This window comes from Echiichthys vipera, assembly GCF_963691815.1.
Source record: "Echiichthys vipera genome assembly, chromosome: 3".
NCBI classification, from domain to species: domain Eukaryota; kingdom Metazoa; phylum Chordata; class Actinopteri; order Perciformes; family Trachinidae; genus Echiichthys; species Echiichthys vipera.
In genome coordinates, this window is record NC_139828.1 from 19442492 (window position 1) to 19464588 (window position 22097).

The window sequence follows — 22097 nt, forward strand, 5'->3', positions numbered from 1 at the left end:
GACACTGTCGAACAAAGAAAACAAGAGGAAGAAGAAGAAGAAGTTCGATGAGTCTGATCGTTTGCTTGAGTCTGTTTGGCTTCTTCCTGTTTCAAAGTCCAGCTGGAAACAGGCTGATGAACGGAAAACACATCATTAAAGTCGGAGATGTCATGAAGGAGCTTCTCGTCGCAGTGTTTCTGTGTTGTACCGTTTTGTGAGAGTGTTTGTGCGGCAGACAGACAGACATGCAGCCGTCTGTGGAGTCTCTGGTCACGCTGCTGGAGTCATACAGAGGAAGAGACAAAGTTGTAAGTGCTAATGCAGTTTATGTCTAAATGATCAGAGGTGCACATAAACACCCGTTTGACAGGTAGACAGACGCCACTATTAATCATTAATGAAGGTATTAGGGGAAGAAGTAGGTTCTCTAAAAGTAGTAACACTACAGTGTGGAAATACTCTGTTACAAGTCAAAGTATTAGCACCAAACTATACTTGAAGCACAAAAGCAAACGTATTCATTATGCAGAATGGCCCATTTAGGAATAATGTGTGTAATACTGTAAAAATGTTTAACTAGCTGATTTATATCTTATCTCATTAATACATTCTGCAAAGTAACTTCTAACTAATAATACAAATAAATGTAAAAAGTACAATATTTACCTCCAAAATGGAGTAGCACTGTGAAAACAGTAATTCACAACAAATGATCTGTTAGATTTGTAATTTTTTCATAAATTCACATTAGGATGTTTATTGATCATCTGCATTCTGAACACGAGAACCCTTTCCTACTTTAACACCACTGATAAAGTCGGCGCAAAGAGTTATTTTCGTACCCTTTTGTTATGAAAAACTTTACTGACCCCGATTTTTATTGCTTTATTTATTTGTTTATTTTGTATTAATAATCTGAATCTGTTAAGTGACTAAAGTGATCAAACAAATGTAGTGGAGTAAAAGTATTTCAGCAAATCCATTCCACCGCTGTATTGGTTTATTTTATAAACCTTTACGACAGATGACTTAGTAGATACAATGCAAATAAACTACTTGTATGCTCCATTCTTGGTTTTTAAACCCACGTTTTCAGATACAACTCCTGTGTCCTCGTTGCCTCACTGCTTGTTCCTCCTCGCTCCTAAAGGTCCTTTGAGAACTACCCGGTGTTTTCCTCCTCTGTTTGTCTTTTCAGATTCGGACGGTCTGTTACGGCTCGCAGCTGGTCGGAGGAGTTCTTTCCCAGAAAGCAGCAGCAGACGTTTCATCCCACCAGCTCGGGAAACGTCTGCTGCTGTTTTCTGCTCAGCTCAGCCACTGCAGGACGGTGCTGAGGCTGTTTGATGATCTGTCCATGCTGGCTTACTCCCACAGCTACGGGTTTGGAGGCGGGGTGAGAAACAGCAACAGCAACACTCCTCTTCATCCTCTCACTTCTTTTATTCATCATTGAGTTGAATTAGCTTCTTTTCCACAAGATGTTTTTTTAAAGTTGAAACATGACTAAAAGGTTCTCCATCCATATATAAATATCAGTTAATGTATTGGATAGTAGTATTTGGACAACTCTTCATTTAAACAAAGATAAACGATAAAACAAATAAATCAGTGCATATATACATATATAAATAATTAAATAAATAAGTACAGGATTAAATAAGTAAATAAAAAGAGAAATAAACCAGTACAGGATTAAATAAATAAATACATAAATAAATAAATGCATAAATAAATACAGGATGAAATAAATAAATGCATGAATAGATGTATAAATAGATAAAATAATAAATACATGCATAAATTAATGAAATAATAAATAAATCAACCTATCTGCATCAGTGGAGTGGATGAGGGCGATTTGCCAAACTTTTTCGATTCTTCTTTCACTCGTTTTGAAAAGCCTGACCTCGTGCACAATGTTTCCAACCTGAATGATTCTCTTGTTCCCCACGAAGATTTGGTGACATCTCAAGGACGTATCTCAGTCTTATTTTTTAAAACAAATATAAGGAAGGCTGCTAGCCCAGAAGCCATCTTCAGGCGCACTCTCCAATACTGTGCCGACCAGCTCAGTGGGGCTGTTTCCAGAACCTTTTCAGATGTGTGCTGATGGTTGCAAATTGCCCTCAGTATGGATGACTTCAACCATTTTCCCAATTCCCAAAATAGAAATCGAATCAGTTCAGACCTGTAGCTCGTCTCGTCACTGGTGATGAAACATTTTGAGAGAATTTTAAAAGATGTGGTCGGCTCCTCGGCTGAAGACAAACTAGACCCCTGCAGTTTGCTTATCAAGCAGGTAGAGGGGTGGAGGACGCTGAACTCCTCATCCTGCACAGGGTTTACAAACACTTGGAGAAACCAAAATCACAAGACTTTTCTTTGCCGACTTCTCGTCTGAAACTTCTCTGTGAAAACAACATGCGTGCTGACGTGACACATAAATGCACAGTGTTATCCTGTGAAATGTCGCATTAATGCGTACGCCATCATATTTTTCAAAGGAGGAGGACAGAGGCGTGCGCTGGATATCAGTGCTGACCAACGTGGCCGACCAGCTCTACTACCCCTGTGAACACATCGCCTGGGCTGCTGACGCCGAGCTCATCAAAGTGAAGTCTGATACCTGGTGGCTGTTCAGCACGGCGCTGTGGGGAACCTCGCTGCTGCTGGGAATACTCAGGTCTGAGATCAAGTGTCCAATCGAGACTGGCATTAAACTAAACGACAAATGTCCTTAGACGGTGATTTAAATGGATTGGTGTTTCCTGTGTAGACACAGTGTGATATACCTTCTCCCTCTGCACCACAGAGCTCCATTGTTGTCTGAAAACTATATAAACAAAAACACGTTCTCCTGCTGCTGTAAACAAATGCACTATTTACTGCTGTTGGAGTAATGTTTGTTAAAAGCTAAAGTTCTCAACTGTTTTAGGGAATTACACAGCCTTTTTTTTTTTTTTTAAATGAAACTACAAATTAGTGACATGTTTTTTAAAACGTATGTCTTCAGTGGAATCAATGGGCTCGGTGTTGAGTGCCACCGTGAAAACAAGTAAATCGACAATACTAAAAGACGGACTAACACATTGTTGGTTTTGGTCTTTTTATAAGATTTAAGGACAGCAAAAAATATAGTACAATACCAGTCTTATCCTAAATGAAACATCCTTCAACTGTCAAAATACATCAAAAGTGGATTTATTTTACGCATTTATTTTTAACAGCTTCTATTGTTTTCTTTTTTTTTTTAAATCGATTCACTTGCAAGATGATGATCATGTCAACAGAATCATTTGTAAGGTTGAACTGGTTGAACACTACTGGGACCCTTGCTTGTTCGCTTGCTGAATTTGGAGCAAATGGCCATGAACCAGTGAAGAGACTGGAAGTGTGAATGTAAATCTTTATCTCCTCAGATCGCTCCGAGTTCTGCTGCTACTGAGGAAGAAGCTGAAGAAATATGAGAGGGACGAAGGTGGTGGCAGCAGGTGTTGTAGCTACAGTTTATCTTTACAGTAAATGTAGAAAGGGATGAGGCATTGATCTGTTATGGGAAAGAAGATGTCCTGAAGAACCAGTGTGTGTTTTTTCTCCTGCAGTCGCTCTCAGCTCCGCAGGCAGATGCGCGGAGAGGTACTCTCCGTCCTCAGCAGCATGGCCGACCTCAGTAATGCCATTCATTGGATGCCGCCCGGCTTCCTGTGGGCGGGACGATTCCCCAACTGGCTGGTGGGGCTGATGGGCACCGTCTCGTCTCTGATTGGTTTGATCCAGATGAACGCCGGACACAGCGACGAGACGGACGGGACTTAGTCTACGTTCACACTGCAGTTACAAGTGACCTGAATACGATTTTTCCTCTCATATGTGACCCATTTCTGATTTGCGTTTGACAGCGTGAACAGCACAAGTCGCATTGAATCTGACATTTTCGGATCAGAATTAGGCCACTTTAAAATGTGCTACTGAATCGGATATGTATCGGATTTTTTTTAATGTGACCGCAATCTGAACAGCTAGGTTGCATTTAATTGAGGACTAGTGAAGTTTATTAAGCATTAAGCATAAAGTCATAACGTCCGGTTGCCGTTGCCACGTTCCCTTCCGTAAACATGGTTGTGGCGTGATGTCATCAATGAATCAGAATTAGAAATGCTTTTATAATCCCAGGGGGAAATTATTTAAATGATCATCAATCAATCAATGATCTAAATGTGGCCGTAGACAGGCCACATTTAAAGACGTAATGTGAACAGCCAAACAAAAGATCGGATTTGAGCAATAAATCGTGATTGCCCATCAAGACCTGCAGTGTGAACGTAGTGTTTGTCTTCACCTCACAGTGAGGAATAGATCCCGAGCTTTGATGACCGAATGTGTACTGGTGGGAATTCCTGAGTTAGCAAATCTTTAATCTCTAGTCAGGTTGATATTAAATCAGCTAGACTCGTAACTGGATCAAAAGTGAGTAATCTTAGTAGACCTAGCAGTGTATCGTCAGATGTGACTGAAAGCCTCTTAAAAATACATTTTATTCAGTCATCAGACAGCTGGAGGCAAGACTTAATGAAAGGATTATTCAGTCAAATTAGCAGCTAACTGCTGCAGCATCACTATCACACAAATGTGAAGTTTATTTATAATTTATGTGTCATTACATACAGATAATGTAGAAAAATGTAGAGGTTTTCAGACAGCAGTATTCAGATCTTACATGACAGGGATGTCCAAATGACGTTGTGGTTAATTGGCGGCAGCTCCTTGAGGTGGTTTGATTTTGTATTCAACACAAATGAGGCTTCCTGCTACTTTCTACAGGGATCTTACTGGTTGGGTAGAAATTGAAGCTGTGTGTGGATCTTAAGAGTAAAACTGTTGAAAGACCACTAAATTGTTGCCTTATGTAGATACACACTCCATATATTTTCAATCTTACATTTCATATTCATATTCATAGGATGTGATATCCTCAAGCTACATCACATTAACTAGTTTCACTGTTTCTCAGGCATTGGAAATAGCTGATTTGCATACGAATCAGTAGGAAAAAAACACAGAAAACAATGAAAGTTTTAAATGTCACATAAAGGTCTGTGTTACTGGTCAAATGGGACAGACGCTGCTTGAAATGTAAATGTAATTATATGTTAGGTTAATTTATTCATTGATTATGTAGAGTCTTGTAGATCAATGATTTTTAAATAAATGTCATTGTCTTTCCTCAGTTCTGATCGTTTCATCTGTGTTTGATTGAGCAGGTCTGAAACTCTCAAAATGACGTGTCACTGTTGCCTTCACGTGCTGACGGAGGGATCGGAATTAAGACGAAATTTGTGTTTAGCGCAAATAATCGACATCATGTCAGATACCTACTTCAATTCTGCAAAGCGTTTCAGCTGTTATTTTCCTCTTTATAAATTGTAAATATATCCACAGTCGTAGGATGGTTGCATTCAATTATAGGTCGAATATTTGAATTCATAGTAAAAAATTTAAAAAAAAAGTAAATATGTATATATTTTTTATTTATTATTATTTATTTTTTAAAAACGAGCTAAATTTGTAATATGGGATTTGAGGGAAAGTGCTGTAATGATGGTTAGGTCATGTGTATTATGTGTACAGAAGAAAACAAAATACTGATGAGAAGGGGAAGTGCCAACAGCACGTGAACGCAGCACAGCGAGAATAAATTAAAGCTGTCGCCTCGACAACAGCAGTAATGAAGACTAAGAAAATATTTTATAATATATAATTTAATATCGTGACTTTTTTAACTCTTGGATTATGTGAGACTATGATGTTAAACTGCTGTTGTTAGTATGACGAACAAAACCAAACCAAAGTTGTGTAAAAGACTCAAATCTCAAAGCACGTCACCGCATCAGTCGTGGCACCCTCGGGAGTCTCTGTGTGGGCACGAAGACTCCCAGAAACACCTCTAATATCAGGTGAGAGCTGCTATCTTCGCTGCTTTAACTGCACTGTTTTAACACAGACATCACATGGTTTATTAATGGGCTCCTCTTGGGGTGCTGCGGTTTGTAATTGGCTAACTAGATAGCATTGAGCTACTTTAACTTCTAACTTTAGATAGCCAAACTGAGCGCTAACGTTATGACCCTCTGTGTAAAAAGTTCTTATTTTTTCCGCTTTATCACATTAGTTTGTTTTCTAAACTGCCAGCTCTCGTTGCTTTGCCCCCACTTTGTCCTGTGCTCGAGGCGAGGGGGGCAAATGCAGTTCCCAAATGTTCAAAGTTGGACTGTTAGAGATAATAAAGTTCACCTCTTTCTGAATAACTGGCGACCCCAAGAACCGTAAACGCAACATCCTCAATATTCCAAGCAGTGAACTGTTGAGGACTAAACATGAATAAAGCACCAATAAATAAATGCACAAATTAATACAGGCATGAATAAATTAATGCTGAAATAAACGAATAAATACATAAAGAAATACAGGAATACATAAATATAGGCATAAATAAATAAATGCATAAATAAATACAGGAATACATAAATATAGGCATACATAAATGCTGAAATAAACAAGTAAATACATAAAGAAATACAGGAATACATAAATATAGGCATAAATAAATAAATGCATAAAGAAATACAGGAATACATAGATATAGGCATAAATAAATAAATAAATGCTGAAATAAATAAATAAATAAATGCTGAAATAAATACAAGAATACATAGATATAGGCATAAATAAATAAATGCTGAAATAAATAAAAAGAAATAAATGCATAAATAAATACAGGAATACATAGATATAGGCATAAATAAATAAATGCTGAAATAAATAAATAAATGCATAAATAAATACAGGAATACATAAATATAGGCATAAATAAATAAATGCATAAAGAAATACAGGAATACATAGATATAGGCATAAATAAATAAATAAATGCTGAAATAAATAAATAAATAAATGCTGAAATAAATACAAGAATACATAGATATAGGCATAAATAAATAAATGCTGAAATAAATAAAAAGAAATAAATGCATAAATAAATACAGGAATACATAGATATAGGCATAAATAAATAAATGCTGAAATAAATAAATAAATGCATAAATAAATACAGGAATACATAAATATAGGCATAAATAAATAAATGCTGAAATAAATAAATGCATAAATAAATACAGGAATAAATAAATATATGCATAAATAAATAAATGCTGAAATAAATAAATAAAGGCTGAAATAAATAAATAAAGGCTGAAATAAACTAATAAATAAATAATTGCATGAGGGAATGGGACCTCCTACATCACACAGAAATAAATAAATAAATGTAGCTGAACAAAATGTAGAAATAAATGTTAAGCTTTTATTTATTCATTTATTTATTTTTACATTTATTAATGCATTTCTTATTTATTTACTTATTTTTATATTTATTCCTGTATTTATTTATACATTTATTCATGCATTTATTCATTATTTTAGTAATTTATATATTATTTTATTTATTCTTGTATTTATTTATTTATTTATTGAGACTTAAGTCATGTTTAGTCTTCCACAGTGAACACATCCTGTGTGTCTTCTATTTTCGGGCCTCGTCAAATACACATTAATTTTTTGTGACGCAGCAATAAATAAATGCATAAATAAATACAGGAATAAATCAATCAATTTGTGAATAAATAAATGCTGAAATAAACAAATAATTAGCATATGGACACAGAAATAAATAAATGTAGTGAACAAAAATGTAGAAATAAATGATAAGCATTTATTTATTTTATTAATGTATTAATTTTTTTTATAGTATTTATTAATGTATTTGTTTATTTTATTCATATATTTTATTTTTATTATTGTATTTGTTTATACATTTATTCATGCATTTATTCATTATTTTATTAATTTATATATTTTATTTATTCTTTTATTTATTTATACATTTATTTATTTATTTATTGAGACTTAAGTCATGATTAGTCCTCCATAGTGAACGCATCTGTACATGTGTCTTCTCTATTCGGTTCTCATCAAATACACATAAATGTGTCTTTGTGACGCAGCATGAACCTTTAAAGAAAATACCTTGTTGCCTTCATGACGATTTTACCAGAACAGCTGTCAGATTTGTAAAAATCGTCCTTTAATGTTGTTTGAAGACACTTCAGTCGAGAATCCTTGGTAAAGTTAGCAAGCTGCCCTGTTTGTTCTCCGCTCAGCATATTTTAGAGTGCATCAATGTGAAGCTGAATATCTTATATTAAAAATATATATTTCATACATAAAGGGAAGTGAAGTGTTGTGTTCTCCTTGGGTCTATTTTATGGTTACACAATTTGTACGTTTGGTCCTTGTACTTTGAGCTTTTAGGCTGCTTTCTCTATCTTGATCGTCATGTTGATTGCTGTACTTCAGAAAGTGCTAGCCTTAACTGATGGTGTCTTCCAGCACTAAAGGTATTATGTGAAACAGTATTTTGTTCGACTGAGGGTTTTGTTTGTGCTGCAGCTCATCTACATCAGTGCATCTTTTGTTTTTTGACAGTGTTAGTCATGTAGTTGGGAAACCAAGTGAACCCAATTACTGCTGACCTCTTGAATCGAACTTTTCCTTTGACAGGCTTTCTTTCAAAATGGACTCAGACGTCTGCCCCGCTGATCGGTCAGACCCGTCGTGTTCTGCCAGTGTTCTTGTTGACGAAGCCTCTGAGGTTGAAATCAGCAGACAGACTGTGGCAGCTCCACAAGCTTCAGAGGATGTGGAGGATGTGGACTCGTACAACCTGATCGAGCCTCCTCCATTAGACTGGAGGTCTGACTCATCTAGTGAGGTGGGCTCAGCAGATGACCTGGAGGATCCCAGCTTCCTTCCCTCTGTTGACAGTCTGGACAAGAGCAGTCCAGGTGACACAGTGTTACTACCTTTAGGTGTGAGTGACACTGTGGCGCCACTCGACGTGAACCTGCAGGAACTCGTGCAAAATATTGCAGATCCAGTCCGGGATATTGAGGAAATGGAAGAAGCAGTTGAGGAGGAGGAGGAGGAGGAAGAGGTGAGGGTTGGGGAATACCAGGACCAGGAGGATGTAAGTGAGAATAGGGTCAGTGAAGACGAGGTGGAGGTCGCTCACAGACGGTCAGGTGATGAAGACCACAGCCACATCCACACCTTGCTCAGCCAGCTCCAGCTGATGGGACAAGAGCCTTATCCCAGCTGCCGGACAGCACCTCAGCTCGCCCAGCACCAGTTTGCATGTGCTCCCTCTCTATTAACAGACGACAGCACTGAGACCACCGGGCTGCTGTTCTCTGAAACCCACCAGAAAGATCTGCTTGGGCTGCTGCAGTTCACAGAAATCAGCGCTACTCCCAGTCCCACCTGTGTGCCTCACAGAGGAGACGTGGACGCCGTGGTGTCGGTTTCCTACAGTCAGGAGGACGCTCAAAGGTTCTGGGGGCATTATGGGAATGGTCAGCAGCAGCGGCACAGGGAGGACTCCCTCACCTCCCTCCCAGATGATGAGTATCCTGAGCCAGTGTGGATGAAGCTGGGCGAGGAGCCTCCGGAGGACGAGGAGGCTGCTGCAGATAGCGAGCAGGTAGGTGGAGGGACTGTGACTATATCAGCACGAAGGAGGATGAGTTGTAAACTCTAAATGATGAGTAATGTTACAATTGATTTATGAATTTTGTATCTACAGAAGACCCAATATTCCTCATGTAACTCAAATAAGTTTTAAACTACATAGTGTGATGTATACTTTACATTTGTGTGAAAAAAGATTTGTGTCACCTCCACAAAAATGAAACACAAAGTTGATTTATTGCATGTGTTTATCATCAGCGATATTGGAGTTCAACAGTCTGCAATATTTGTTATAACTGGAACTAACTAATATTTTATTAAGCTATGAGTTGCCCATCACAGGTTACAAGAACCTCAAGATATTTCTTTAATAATGCTGTAAAAAAGAGAAAAGCTGTGATGCTGTAAAGCTAAAGGATCGCTTTTGCAAATTACAATCTCTGAAATTTCTTTAAATGTACTGTCTTTATTCCCTTTTTTACCATATGCAGTTCAGTCTTGACAGTTCATTAATTCCCCCTTTTGCTGTCATTGCAGAGCTCTGATCGTCCTCCTTATAAAGACGGTGAGTCACCTCAGCACACCTCTTTCGTGGTATAGAAAGCTGGCATTTCTATGTGTTAAATGTTACTAAAAGAAAGAAGTGAGGCCAAGTCGTTGTCTAATGTGTTTTACTCTTTTAGTGCCTGGTCCGTGTGACCCTGAAGACCTATTGGATGGAGTGATATTTGGTGCCAAATACCTGGGCTCCACTCAGATCAAATCAGAGAAGAACCCATCTACAAACGCCCGTATGACGCAGGCTCAGGAGGCTGTGGACCGCATTAAGGTGAACTCCGCAAAGAGATGCTCACAGTAGACGCTGAACCCAGTAGTACTTGCTGTAAAACTAAAAATACTACTTTGGAATTCTTCTATCGTGGCATTAGCTGTTTAGTGTTTCGATGTTGTCATCAGGATAGAAATACAAGAGATGTTGTGTTGTTTCAGGCTCCAGAGGGAGAGTCCCAGCCAATGACGGAGGTGGATTTGTTCATCTCAACCCAGCGAATCAAAGTTCTCACTGCTGTAACTCAGGTGGGTTTTTTCAAACCGCTTAAAAAAGCTGAAATTTACTTCCATAGTTTGAATTTTCTTTCAAAACATTTACTTTAATTGCTGATTAATTTGTCCACTTTTTTCTCGATTCACTGATTAGTTGTTTTGTCTATAGAACGATTTCATCCGGACTGAAAATGGTGTTTTCAAAAGCAACATCCGGAAATGTCTTGTTTTGTCCACAACTCCAAAATATTCAGTTTACTGTCAATGGAGGAGGAAAGGAACCAGAAAATATTCAGAAGCTGGAATCGGAAAAAGTTGTCTTTTAATCAATTAAATCGATTATCAAAGTACAATAGTTGGCAGTTAGTTTAATAGTTGAAAACTAATCAATTAATCGTTGCAGCTCTACTCTCAACTAACGCTACTACTATTGGTAGTTTTTCTGGCTTTTGAACCATCAAATGCCGACGGGAATCTTAGTGGATTTCAGGTTGTAGGATGGATTTGAATTAAAAAAAAACATGATAATAGTGTGAATACTTAGTTTTTGCTTTAGACAGCTTTGGAATCAAGATCTTGTGTCAAGTCTCAAATAAAATGAGTTATCAAAAAGTTATGAAATTAAGATACTGGGATAAATGCTGAAACTCTGCCCTGTTGATGTGTCAAAAGAATTGGGTCATTTTCCTGACAAAGTGTCCCTACCTGCTCTCCCACCATGAGCATGTGTCTGAAATGTAATAAATTAGATTCAGGGTCGGATCAAAGTTACATGCATTAGTGAACTTTTATTTTATATGGCAGCATTGCACTTGCCCTGACAGCAAGACTCCTTAATATAGAACTGGGTGGTGATTCGATATGAGAGCTCTGCAGTGATGTTGCAGTTCTAGTAGAGTCTATTTTCTCCCACTATGTAGTTGAATTGTCAGGAGAGTCAAAGTGGGTCAAATACTGTCGGCTCCCTCTTTGCATGGCTGCTTGCTCCTTATTGTACAATAATTATGAATATAAAAATAGTCAGGGTGTATTGGGTATTTTTTTCTTTTTTTAACGTTGTGTTTTTTTTGTTAGAAATTAGAAATAATATTCTTGACAATTAGAGAAACTTAGTATTAGTTTTATTTTTCACTATAACCTGTAGTCAAAGGTAAGGTTGACTGCATTATGGCCATGTTATTTTATTATCGTAGAAATCTGTGAAAAATCTTTTTCACAGATTTCCATGTTGTTGCATTAAAGAAAAAGATTTAATAGATTTTATGGGATATAATAGCTACTCACCAGCAACATTTTAAATACAAGAGATCCCTTAAGTCACAAAGTCTTTTCACAAAAAATCACTTCCTCAGTTTAGTGCTTTTGGCAGGAAAAGCGGAAGTGGCCTCTATTTGCAAGTAGAGTACCAGGCAATAAAAATTATAAAGGATTTGGATTTCCTATCCCGAGCAACCTTCAAGTCCCAGCAAATGCAAACCAGACCTTCCTGCCTTCTCTGTCTCTAACATTAAAACACCATTATGTCTCATTTCCACTCAGGAAGCCATGATGGACCACGCTCTGCAGATGATCTCTTACATTGCAGACATCGGTAACATTGTGGTCCTGATGGCACGAAGGAAACGTAAAGGGCAGGACGGTGACCCAGCCTCTAACTCTCCCTCTGCATCCTCTTCTGGGCCTCAGAAGAAGTGCTTAATGATCTGCCACGTCTTCTTCTCTGACGATGTGAGGCACTTGAATGGTCATGACAGTTCTTTTTTTTTTTTTTTTTTTTTTTTTTATAAACAGGAAACCTGCACGTTTGACCTACTAGATCTCATAAATGTGTATCCTTCTCTGTTTTTCATGATGTTCATTGTAGTCTTGAGCCTTTATAGCTGCAAAACTCACTATCAGGCTGACAAGTCAAGACATTATTAGGCATCCTTTGCTCCCCTCAATGTTGCCTCTCAGATCAAATGGGCTGTCTTCGACTGGACAAAAGTTTAAGCTTCAGGGTTGGCCTGGTTTCCTTCCCCCAGACAGCCAGCGAGTTCTCCTGAATGTAAAAATGGTCTGGCGGTCGTCCCAGTTTCTACTGTTGGCAAGAATAAATAGGGGGAGGAAGGGTTTCTTTTTAGAAACAAATTAGCTGTGGGGTACGGAAGGCATTGAGCCCACTGAATCTACTGCTGGTTTACTAAACTCTTTTTATATGAAAAGTTTTACTTTGAAATGAGATTTACAAATGAAACAAGTGGATGTAACAAATGATGAGAGAGTAAAACCATGCATCACCTTTTGTCGGACCGTAGGGAACGTTTTCAGACTTGATGTCAGTTTATTGTTTTAGTTGCAGGGTGTGACGTGTTCTGGGTGCACTATGCAAATTAACTAATTTGCTTTAATTTGTTCAAATGAAACTGAGCGTAAAAAAAGTGAAGGAAGAATATTTATTTAACAAATTGAAACTCGAGTCAGTTCTCTCTCTTCTCCACACCTGTCCCTCTATCCAGGCTCAGATCATAGCCCAGGCTATCGGGCAGGCGTTCGGAGTGGCGTACCAGCAGTTTCTTCAGGCCAGCGGCATCAAGGCCAGCGATCTGAGGCCTGGCCAGTACAGTGACTACCTGGAAAGTCAGGAACTCTATAACGGAGACCTGGCTCACTTCTCTGACTCTCAGAACATCCGAGACGTAAGCAGAGTGATTGTGGCTATATATCATACACAAACTATAGGAGGCCTATTTTATTAAGGATTTTCTAGACCACATGCAAGAAGAGTCGTATGAGATGACTGAATGTAGACAGTCATTACTCAGATATTTAACTTAAAATTTGAGCAGAATTACTAGAGATGCACCGATCTGAGCATATCGGCCGATACCCGATGTCGATCCGATACTACTGTTGGATGAATGAACCGTTTACCTGTCCATGTGAGTGAAAGCATCAGGCTTGATATAAACATTTAGCCTTGTTAAAAAAAGGTATCAAATCAACAAAGATATAAAAGTACTTAATATTTTTTATTAACAAATAACAAAGTGTACATTAGCAGCAAAAATAAATAAATAACACTTCCATGTAAATTGCGCTGCAAACATTTTTTAAAATGTAATATCAAATATAGCAGCTGCTTGAAACCCAACAAACAATAGCTTAATTAGCTTAATATTATGTCTGGATCAGAATGCTGGATCAGCCTCATTCATCCGATATCCGGTCCAGCTAATTAATCAATATCAAAGCTGATATCCAAACCGGGTATCGGCGTCTCTAAGAATTAGCAGATATAATGTGTGTAGCTTCCCGTAGAAGTTGTAATTTCACTGTCAAATTAGCTTCAAAGCCCTGCACATTTCCTCGTGGCCTGGTCAATGCTCCGAAAAAAAATGGAAAAGTGAATTAAATCATGACCTTCAAATTGAATGGTAGATTTGAAAATTCATGACACCCATAAAATAAAGGCATGGATGTTATGTGTTGCAGCTTTCAAATGTAGATCATCGTAGGGGAATAAGTTGTTAACCAAGTGAAAACATTTCCATCGCTGTGTGTCTGTGGCTCAGGTAGCCATCACCAAGGCTCCTGGAGAGATCTTGGGTCTGGCCGTGGTTGAGTCGGGCTGGGGCTCCATCCTGCCCACAGTGGTGGTGGCTAACCTCCTTCACGGAGGTCCAGCCGAGCGCAGCGGTGAGCTCAGCATCGGGGACCGCATCATGTCCGTCAACAGCACCAGCCTGGTGGGTCTGCCCATCAGCGCCTGCCAGAACATAATTCGGGTAAGAAGGAATAAAGAGCACAAGCTGACAAACATAACTAGATCAACGTGTTATTAATATTATACTGGAATGGAAGAATTTCTTGATGGGTCAGATCAGATAAAATGTAAGCGCAGTACATTCAAGTGTTCTTACCTACTTCACAGCAAATGTATTGTCTTTGGGATGCACTAGATGGCACTGTTTCCATGCACTGTGAGTGGATATTCCTGTATGCTTGAACTGATTTGATAGTGGATTCAGATATTAATTGGAGTTTAAAGGGCCAGTATCAGTATTCATCCAGTTTTTTATTGCCAGCGTGTATGCGCTATTATTCAATATTTCAAAAGCTTTGATAGTTTGTACCCTGTTAAGCACAACCTCTGAAACATTTACCTGTGATGGACACAATATCAATTCAGTTTTATTTATAGTGTCAAATAAAAACAGTCGTTATCTCAGGACACTTAAGACACTTAGAGTAGAGTTAGACCACACTCTTTGATTTACAGAGACTTAACAATTCCCCCATGAGCAATCGCACTTTATGCAACGGTGGCGAGAAAAAAAACTTCCTTTTAACAGGCGTAGACCTCTAATAGAGTCTGGCTGGAGGTGGGTGGCCACCTGCTTTGACCGTGTGGAGAAAGAAACGCGGAGAACACCTGTATAATGCCATCAACGCAAACGCCCTGCCCTGAATTTTATTATTGTGAAGTGTATAATGTTTAATGCTTGAACACTGTCAGCCAGCTTTTGCTAATTTGTGAGGCCGTAGTTAATCTTGTTGCATTGTATTGCATTTTAAGATTTAACATGCAGAGGGCAGTGAAAGTTTGAGTGGAAACAACTGACAGCAGTTGCCATCATCCATTTACACACAAAAAAAACACAATAGTAGTAATGCAATACACATCACTGGGATACAGACTGAACTAACAGCAAACAAATGGTTATTCTGTTACACAACTAAATACTGAGTTTGCAATGAGAAATATTGTAGTATTTTCAGTCAGGTATACTGGAGCGGTTCTATTAACTGTGATCAGAACATTCAAGAAGACATCAGTAAAGAAAACAAGGTTCAGACAAAACACATGCTGCTGTAACATAAGTGCTCACTTTCTTTCTATTTCAGGACTTAAAAAGCCAAAAGTATGTGAAGCTCAGCATCGTCCACTGCCCGCCGGTCACCATGGCGATTATCAGGAGGCCAGATCCCAAGTTTCAGCTGGGCTTCAGTGTGGAGGACGGCATTGTACGTCGATATTCATACTTTGTTTTTCACTATCCCTCAGAGTTAATCGTTCTATTTTCCTCTATTCTTTGACGAAATAATCTTATGTTAAAAAAAATCTCTCTTTTCCTCCAAGATCTGCAGTCTGATGCGGGGCGGTATAGCAGAGAGAGGAGGCATCCGTGTTGGGCACCGCATCATCGATATCAACGGGCAGAGTGTTGTCGCCACACCGCACGACAAGATCATCCAGATCCTGACCAACGCTGTCGGAGAGGTGAGAAGGCATGGCATTCGTACACGCGTAATACGTTTTTATTTGGTCATAAATACAGTTATAGGTATTTTATTAAGACATGTTCTCACAATTTTGACTTTTCTCCCTATGGACAGATTCACTTGAAGACCATGCCGGCCTCAACATATCGACTCTTAACAGGACAAGAGCAGCCGGTGTTTCTATGAGCACTTTCTGCTGCTTTAAGGACAGAAATACTTTTCAAGCTACATGAACTTTTGCCAAACTAAGAAAATATTATGCAACTGATCATACAGCATATCATATGCTGTTGTCACATCACTGAATACAACAAACTAGTCTAGCTATATATTTTTAAGATGTAAAGTACATTGTAATATTGTGAAAGCACATTTTAAAGTGACAGGGATAGAGGGTAGCTCTCCATTCATATTTATCTGATATTTAACAATGCAGGCAGTAGCTAAGATGCAAAAATTCATAAACAGAATATATTTCGATTTCACTAACTTTTACATGGTGTTGAGTGTAGTTTTTGGTCTTCCAGCCTGGTGTGTTGCCAGTGTGCCTGAGCTGAAAGCGCTTGCAGGGGAAACTCTATTGGCTCAAGACAAAGACTCTGTGTATTTCATTGTGATGTACTTCCAGTCCCTCACGTTCACATATCAACGAGTGTCCGTCACGCTTCAGAGCGCTCTGGTTCATTCATACAAAGCTTCCCTGACCGTGCCTGACAGGAAACCGATATCAAGCACAATAAAAGATAACTGCCTTATTTCATAGAGAGATGCTTATATTTTTAAGAATTTGCTGGTTTGGATGTTCATTAAAATTATCTTTATGATATTTTCTTGAAGTTATTTATTGAGAGTCAGTGGAAGAAGTTTCAGATGCAAAGTTTGTTTTTTGTTTTTCTCATTTTAAAACAAATGACATGCCTATGAACATCCTACTGGAGCTGCAGTGTATTTAAATTTGGACAATTCTATAAATGTGTTTTCTTTGCAATATATGTAATTGAAAAATGTATCAAATTAAAAATTATGTAATAATTGCAAATGTAATGCTATTAATGAAAGCCTCTACTGCTATAATAGTTGGTTACAAGTATACAATGTAATTATATGCTGCTTGTGCTAATAAAAGTAATGCTTTTTATTTATGTGAATATTATTATAAGATGCATTGACAGAGCATGTACATAACAGCTCCTAATGCCTGGCCAATCAGCTGTCTGCAGTTACCAAAACATAGAGGAAGAAGCCAATCAGATTCTTTACCGGCTTCTGTGACCCCGCCTCTGTAACTTATTCTGGCCAATTAGCGTCGCCTTTGGGCGGGGCTTCACCTCAGCTTGTACCTGCCTTTACAAACGGGGAAGTGGAGAGTCAATGACAAGCTACCGGCCGTTGGTGTGTCCAGAGCGCTGAAGGGAGATTTATCAGCTGTTTTACAGAAAGGTAATAATCAACAACAGTTTCACGAGTGTTGGGAGCTTATCACGCTTTATTTATTGTTTTTAAAAAGGTAATTTCCAACTCATCATTATGCTACGAAGCTACATCTGAATGAAACGTTAGCTAAGAGTTTTTATCTGACCGTTAGCTAACATGTATTTATGTAAATATGTTCTTTAACTAGTTATGGACGAGTCAGACTGTGAGATAAAATGCCAAATGAAAAAGCTAATAACATTATTTAAATAATATTTTTTACTTTACTTGGGTTAAATAACAAATGAAATGCTAGCGTTATACCGGCTAAGTTCGTGTTATAATATGACGTGTTTTTAAAGATGTTATTGTGACATATAGCACATAATAATGACACGAGTTTCCTACAGTGGCCTTCATAATATAGAGGACTAAACATGACTTAAGTCTTAAGTCTCAATAAATAAATGCTGAAATACATGAATAAACAAATAAATGCATGACGAAATGTATATATAAATATATGCATTTTATTTATTTCTGTATTTCTGTGTTCAGAATGTTAATGAGGTATGAGGTCCCATTTATTCATGCATTTATTTATTCATTGTTTAAACATTTCCTTTTTTTTTTTACTTTTCTATTCAGCTCTAAAATAACATGGCCAAAATAAAGAAACGAAGTGTAACGTTACACAGTTTAACACTGTACGGTGGCTATAAATTATGTATCCTTTACCTGTACTGACATATTCAAAACCTTGACATTTAAACAGATTAATAAAAACTAAAAAATTAAACTTGATTTGAGCCTATACCGTCAGTCTTGTAGATGCAAAAGACGGAGAGCCTGGGTACTGCTTTCTAACCTGGCACAAATCATGAGCCAGATCCTCGGCTTATTTACTAACTAGCCTACAGCACAAACAGGACAAAGAGACACCAAACTGGCATTCACAGAGCAAAAGGGAAATGTTAAACTCTCTGAGTGAAACAGGTAAGCTGTCAGGATCAGGAGGATTTCAGGATAAAGCAGGGGATTTTCCGTCTTGAGCAGATCACAGCAGGCACACAAGAGTCAACCTTCACTCACAATTCATATAAAAACAGATCCATCACATACATGATGTTTTAACTTTCTTCACTGTGTGTGTGTCTAAGAAATATAAAAGTTCAACTAAAAGAAATCGAAAGGAGTTTTCTTTAGCTCAACTGTCCTCAGCCGTAGATGTGTCTTTTGTGGGGGAAAGGTCAGCTGCAGTTTCTCACTGTGGTCCTCACTAATGAAAGCTCATTCACAGTCAACATCAAAATCAAATTTCCACATTTCAAAGAACAGCACACTAGATTAGTAGACTTATTGGTCATTGTGGTCTTGGCAGCCATATATGATGTGTTTTAACAACTTGACAACTGCTGAACTTGTCTTTTTCTCACCATATTTTGTGTTTTGCAGCTTTGCATCATGGCCAGGTAGCTGTTGAGAGCGATGGGGTTTTTCCGACAGCTTGGTCTACTGCTGTGGAAGAACATCACATACCGCAGGAGGAACAAGGTGGACACATTTTCACTTCACACAAAGAAGATTAATAATAATAATAATTTGTTAATTCTGTAATGACAAATATAATATAAAACACAGCTTGGGCATTAAATAAAACAATTTTTACGATTGCATAGTACAAATGAACAATGATTTTAAGTTTCATGAAAGAAAAATCACAGCTATATCTGTGTCAACTACATTGTAGGCCACACTAGGTGACAGGATAGTCCTGCTGGTGTCTGACAGAGGTCAATAAAGGTCATTGATTATTTATAACAGCTCCTATGTTTCCCTCTTATGCAGATCCAGTTGATCATTGAGCTCCTCTGGCCGCTCTTCCTCTTTGTCATCCTCATCTCTGTTCGTCATTCCCACCCTCCCTACAAACAGAGCCAATGTGAGTGATATGTAATGTGTGTCTGTCAAGACATACAGGTCTGAAAATGGCTTTGTGCCAACCAGCTAAAGAGGATTAGCTCACAGAGAGTGATTCTTGTGCCACGCACGCACATTTGTTTTCCTTACTTGTTTCTTGACCTTCTTTGCGAAGTCCGCCTTTAGCATATAAGGGGAAATGACACTACATAACATGTTGGCATCTTTTAAGGCAACACCACACTACATCACACAATATTAGCTTGGTTAATGTTTGGTTAATGCCCCACATTTTGTATGATCTCTCTTCATTTTAGTAGAAAAAGTAAACTTTTCGATATCAATTTAGAAAAAACAGAACCTTTCACATGACCAACTTTAATTATTCAGTGCTGATAGGAGGGGTTTGAATTTCATGTGTATGTTCATTAAAGTTGAAATGTTCCACAGAGAAATACCTTGTATTGTATTCCAAGTAAACGCGAGGGCACTGAGTATTCAGAACAGTTGTTTACTACCTGGTGCAATATACAGTATTTTTTTCATGATGAGCGTCAAAACTTTGCAGCCTGTCCATGTTTTCTATTTATGTGTATTTTCCTAAGAGGAAGTGAGAAATTACTTCTTCTTTTCTGTTTTTGCCTTCTTTACATCAGTCTTGTATGTAAAGGTAGCTCACATCAGGTTGAAGATAACAACATTAACTTTATATTAGCTATCAATAATATATATATATATATATATATATAAAGCAGTTTGGGTTATGTTGGGATTATTGCTCAGTTTGCTGCTGTAAATTGTGTTTCTGATCACTGCTACAGTATTTTCATTGTTTCCGATCTCAGGCTGATCTCCTGGTACCGAACAGTTTGTTTTTCTTTATCTTCACTTGTAGGTCACTTTCCAAACAAAGCCTTGCCCTCAGCAGGTACCTTGCCCTGGATTCAGGGCATTATCTGCAACATCAACAACCCCTGCTTCCACAGCCCGACGCCAGGGGAAACACTGGGCCAAGTTGGCAACTTTGACAACTCCATGTAGGTAAACTGGAGGTAAAAACATGGACAGCTGTCTGGAGTGGTAAAGTTTACCCTTCATTGTAGGATAAAATAGTCCAAAAGATTAACAGAAAAACTGTGGTCAGTCAAAACGGCAGTGGGTCAAACTTTATGTTTGGTTTTTGACTTTGAATTCATGAGCTGGAAAGACCATACCTGTGTTCTAGCATGTTTTTGTGTACTTTTCATTATTTAACATAAGCATACTTCGAATTAATAGTTTGACATGTTGAGAAATATGCATACTGAATATTATAGTGAATTAAATCAGAAGATTGATACCACTCTCATGTGTTAAATATGAAGCTGCAGTTTTAGCACCAGCATCTCTAAAGTTTATTAAGTAATATGATTAGATAACAGACATCGCATCAGTGCTGATACACAGTACAACATCACTGTGACCAACTTTAGTTAAGTCAAGTTGTATAGCACAATTCAACAGCAAGGAAATTCAAAGTGCTTCACACAGAACATTTAAATACATTTGAAAGAAACATAAAATCACATATAAAATGATATTAAAATAAAATAAATAAGAAATCAGGAGAAGTTAAAATACAGTACATGCAGTTAAAATGATTTAATGAAATATAACTATGCATGAGTCTCTCCGCTCTACAAGTGCTCTGATAACTGTTAATAACATTAAGGTTCATTAACCAATCTATCTGAGGCTGCAACAAACTTTGCACCACAAAGACTAACATATTTCCAAAAATAACATTCAAATCATTAGAATATGAATAGTCATCAGAAGAGGACGGAGAGGCAAATTAGAGAAGAGCAAAAATGAAACTATTGCCAACACTGGAAGGCAAATAACATGGGATTTGAACTGCTTTCACACTTGGATAAGTCTTAAATATATAAATTGCATTCAGTCTGTTAAGAACAGCGAGCTACAGTCTGGAGAGCAGGAAAGGATGGCGCAGCGTAACATCACTGTCTGATCATCCGCCAAAGCGACTGTCAACAAAGCTGTAGCTAAAGTTTAATGAATGTAATTACCGTGTGATGTGCTCGACGCTCACCGACCCAGCGACTGACTGCTGCTCGATAGCTTTACGACAGCGTGTCAAGCTACCTACATATGTGCTATTTTACAATCAATGTATAGTAACTGTAAGGTAGAGTATGTTGTTGATGCAACCATTTGGAAAGGGTCTTAAAAAAGGTCTTAAAAGATATTCATTTAAACTCTAGGATTTCTGCAGCTACCCCGTATAAGTTGAATTCTGGGTCAGTTGATCACAGCTGGTCGTGTTTGCAGATGTGAAGTTCGTATTTACTAAAGTCTGTTGTTGTTGTTGTCAGTAAAGACTCCTCCTGTTGTCCTTCTCCTCCAGATTGTCTCGTCTCTTCATGGACGCCCAGACTCTTCTTTCCTACAGTGGAAACAGGAGATTCTCAGGGTTTCAGGACCTGATGGAGAGCGTCCGAAGGCTGGGAGAGAGACCAGGAGCCTGGCCAAGTACACTACAGCTTGTTTGAATTTCCTTTAGCACCGACCTGAAGAGATACCTTGACATTCTGTGACTGCTATACTTGCTTCAGGCATCAACTAATAATTGTTAGAATCCATCATCAAAAACCTCGGTTGGCCACTACTAGCCAGAAGGTTAATCAGAATTTCATTATACTGTCACTAATGAGTGTGTTTTGGCAGGTTTAACACATGACACAAGATTATGTAATGTCAAGGTATATCTTTAAGATTGCATGAAAAATCAGAATGAATTATGCATATGAAGAAACCCATTGCTTCTGTCAGTGAAGTTGTAGTGTGGTTTGAACATGGTCATCATGTGGTCAAGTCCAGGAAGTCAA

At 38.0% G+C, this 22097-nt stretch overlaps 3 protein-coding genes across 4 annotated transcripts in view; all 3 read left to right on the plus strand.

Moving 5' to 3' along the window:
* Positions 1-227: 227 nt before the first annotated feature.
* pex11g (peroxisomal biogenesis factor 11 gamma) lies at positions 228-5067 on the plus strand (the record flags this gene model as incomplete). Its single annotated transcript, XM_083940356.1, has 5 exons — positions 228-290; positions 1181-1378; positions 2490-2668; positions 3405-3476; positions 3588-5067. The coding sequence occupies 5 exons, from the start codon at positions 228-230 to the stop codon at positions 3799-3801; spliced, it is 726 nt and encodes a 241-aa protein (XP_083796482.1). The 3' UTR covers positions 3802-5067.
* A 630-nt stretch (positions 5068-5697) lies between these two features.
* LOC310966587 (amyloid-beta A4 precursor protein-binding family A member 3) lies at positions 5698-16897 on the plus strand. 2 transcript variants are annotated; one of them, XM_083940355.1, is made up of 11 exons: positions 5698-5939; positions 8602-9580; positions 10105-10132; positions 10251-10396; positions 10558-10644; positions 12151-12339; positions 13110-13289; positions 14166-14378; positions 15499-15618; positions 15734-15874; positions 15991-16897. In XM_083940355.1, exons 2-11 carry the CDS (start codon positions 8615-8617, stop codon positions 16060-16062), a joined length of 2142 nt encoding a protein of 713 aa, XP_083796481.1. In that variant the 5' UTR covers positions 5698-5939; positions 8602-8614; the 3' UTR covers positions 16063-16897. The 2 variants fall into 2 exon arrangements, with proteins under 2 accessions (XP_083796481.1, XP_083796480.1); XM_083940354.1 differs by having other exon boundaries at positions 15742-15874.
* A 390-nt stretch (positions 16898-17287) lies between these two features.
* Positions 17288-22097, plus strand: part of abca7 (ATP-binding cassette, sub-family A (ABC1), member 7) — a 31995-nt gene continuing 27185 nt past the window's right edge. Inside the window, exons 1-5 of the mRNA XM_083940352.1 lie at positions 17288-17316; positions 18745-18843; positions 19138-19231; positions 20105-20246; positions 21617-21741. Coding sequence (XP_083796478.1) covers positions 18778-18843; positions 19138-19231; positions 20105-20246; positions 21617-21741 — 427 coding nt within the window. The 5' untranslated portion in view covers positions 17288-17316; positions 18745-18777. The remainder of the gene's footprint in view (positions 17317-18744; positions 18844-19137; positions 19232-20104; positions 20247-21616; positions 21742-22097) is intronic.